A 985-nucleotide genomic window follows, 5' to 3' on the forward strand; every position below is an offset into this window, starting at 1 on the left:
CCCCCGTCCCCTCTCCCCCCGTCCCCTCATCCCCCTCCCTCCCCTCCCTCCCCTCTCCGTACACCCCCCTCCCTCCCTCCCCTGCCCCCACCCCCCCCCCACACACACACAGCGGGTAAGCGCCCAAAGAAGGGTCTCGCGACGGCAAAGCAGCGATTGGGCCGGATCCTGAAAATCCATCGGAACGGGAAGCTGTTGCTCTGATTGTGTGCTCTGCCTTGTGTTTATACCCACTGAGACTGTAAAGGTGGTTTGTATATCTCTGTATAGTAACATCAGACCCCGGTCCCTCTTTCAATACTAGCCCTCCAGCCGGAACCCTTGGTCCCGTTAACCCTCGTCTCTCTTTGTTGGGAGGGAAGGGAGGGGTGTCGTTTGGGTGGGTTAGGGAGGGGTTGTACGTTGTAGTATAGGAAGGAGGGTGAAGATACCTTCTTCCCTCCTGACCACCCCCCCCGACTGTGAGTGAGTTTGAGTGCGTGCGTGTACATGTGAGAAAGTGAGTAAATCCTAACAGTAACTCCCCACTCAGATCAGATCTGCCTTTCCCCAGGTTTTGGAGTCAGGGGTGGGAGCTAAAGCCCTGTTCCCCTCTCCACTCCATCCCCCAGCCCGGGACGGTGTGTGTGTTTGTGTAATAACACATAATGCACTTTTATTTTGACGTTGCATTTTACAAGTGTCTCTCTTAATACTAGTGTGTTCTCTCAACGTTTCTTGTAAAAAAACAAAAACTGGATAAAAAATTACATAAAATCATTAGTTTGTAACAAGCCTCTGAGTACAACAGCTTATTCATCCCTCGGTCAGACCCACACTCGGAGCACGGTGCACAGTTCCCCATCTCCGTATCCCTCGGTCAGACCCACACTCGGAGCACCGTGCACAGTTCCCCATCTCCGTATCCCACGGTCAGACCCACACTCGGAGCACCGTGCACAGTTCCCCATCTCCGTATCCCTCGGTCAGACCCACACTCGGAGCA

The 985-nt window shown here is 54.0% G+C and overlaps 1 protein-coding gene across 1 annotated transcript in view; it reads left to right on the forward strand.

Moving 5' to 3' along the window:
• LOC132809033 (constitutive coactivator of PPAR-gamma-like protein 1 homolog) overlaps positions 1–334 on the forward strand; it is a 103,644-nt gene extending 103,310 nt beyond the window's left edge. Inside the window, exon 2 of the mRNA XM_060822409.1 lies at positions 305–334. Coding sequence (XP_060678392.1) covers positions 305–334 — 30 coding nt within the window. The remainder of the gene's footprint in view (positions 1–304) is intronic.
• Positions 335–985: the final 651 nt, after the last annotated feature.

This window comes from Hemiscyllium ocellatum, unplaced genomic scaffold (genome assembly GCF_020745735.1).
Source record: "Hemiscyllium ocellatum isolate sHemOce1 unplaced genomic scaffold, sHemOce1.pat.X.cur. R, whole genome shotgun sequence".
In the NCBI taxonomy this organism is placed as follows: domain Eukaryota; kingdom Metazoa; phylum Chordata; class Chondrichthyes; order Orectolobiformes; family Hemiscylliidae; genus Hemiscyllium; species Hemiscyllium ocellatum.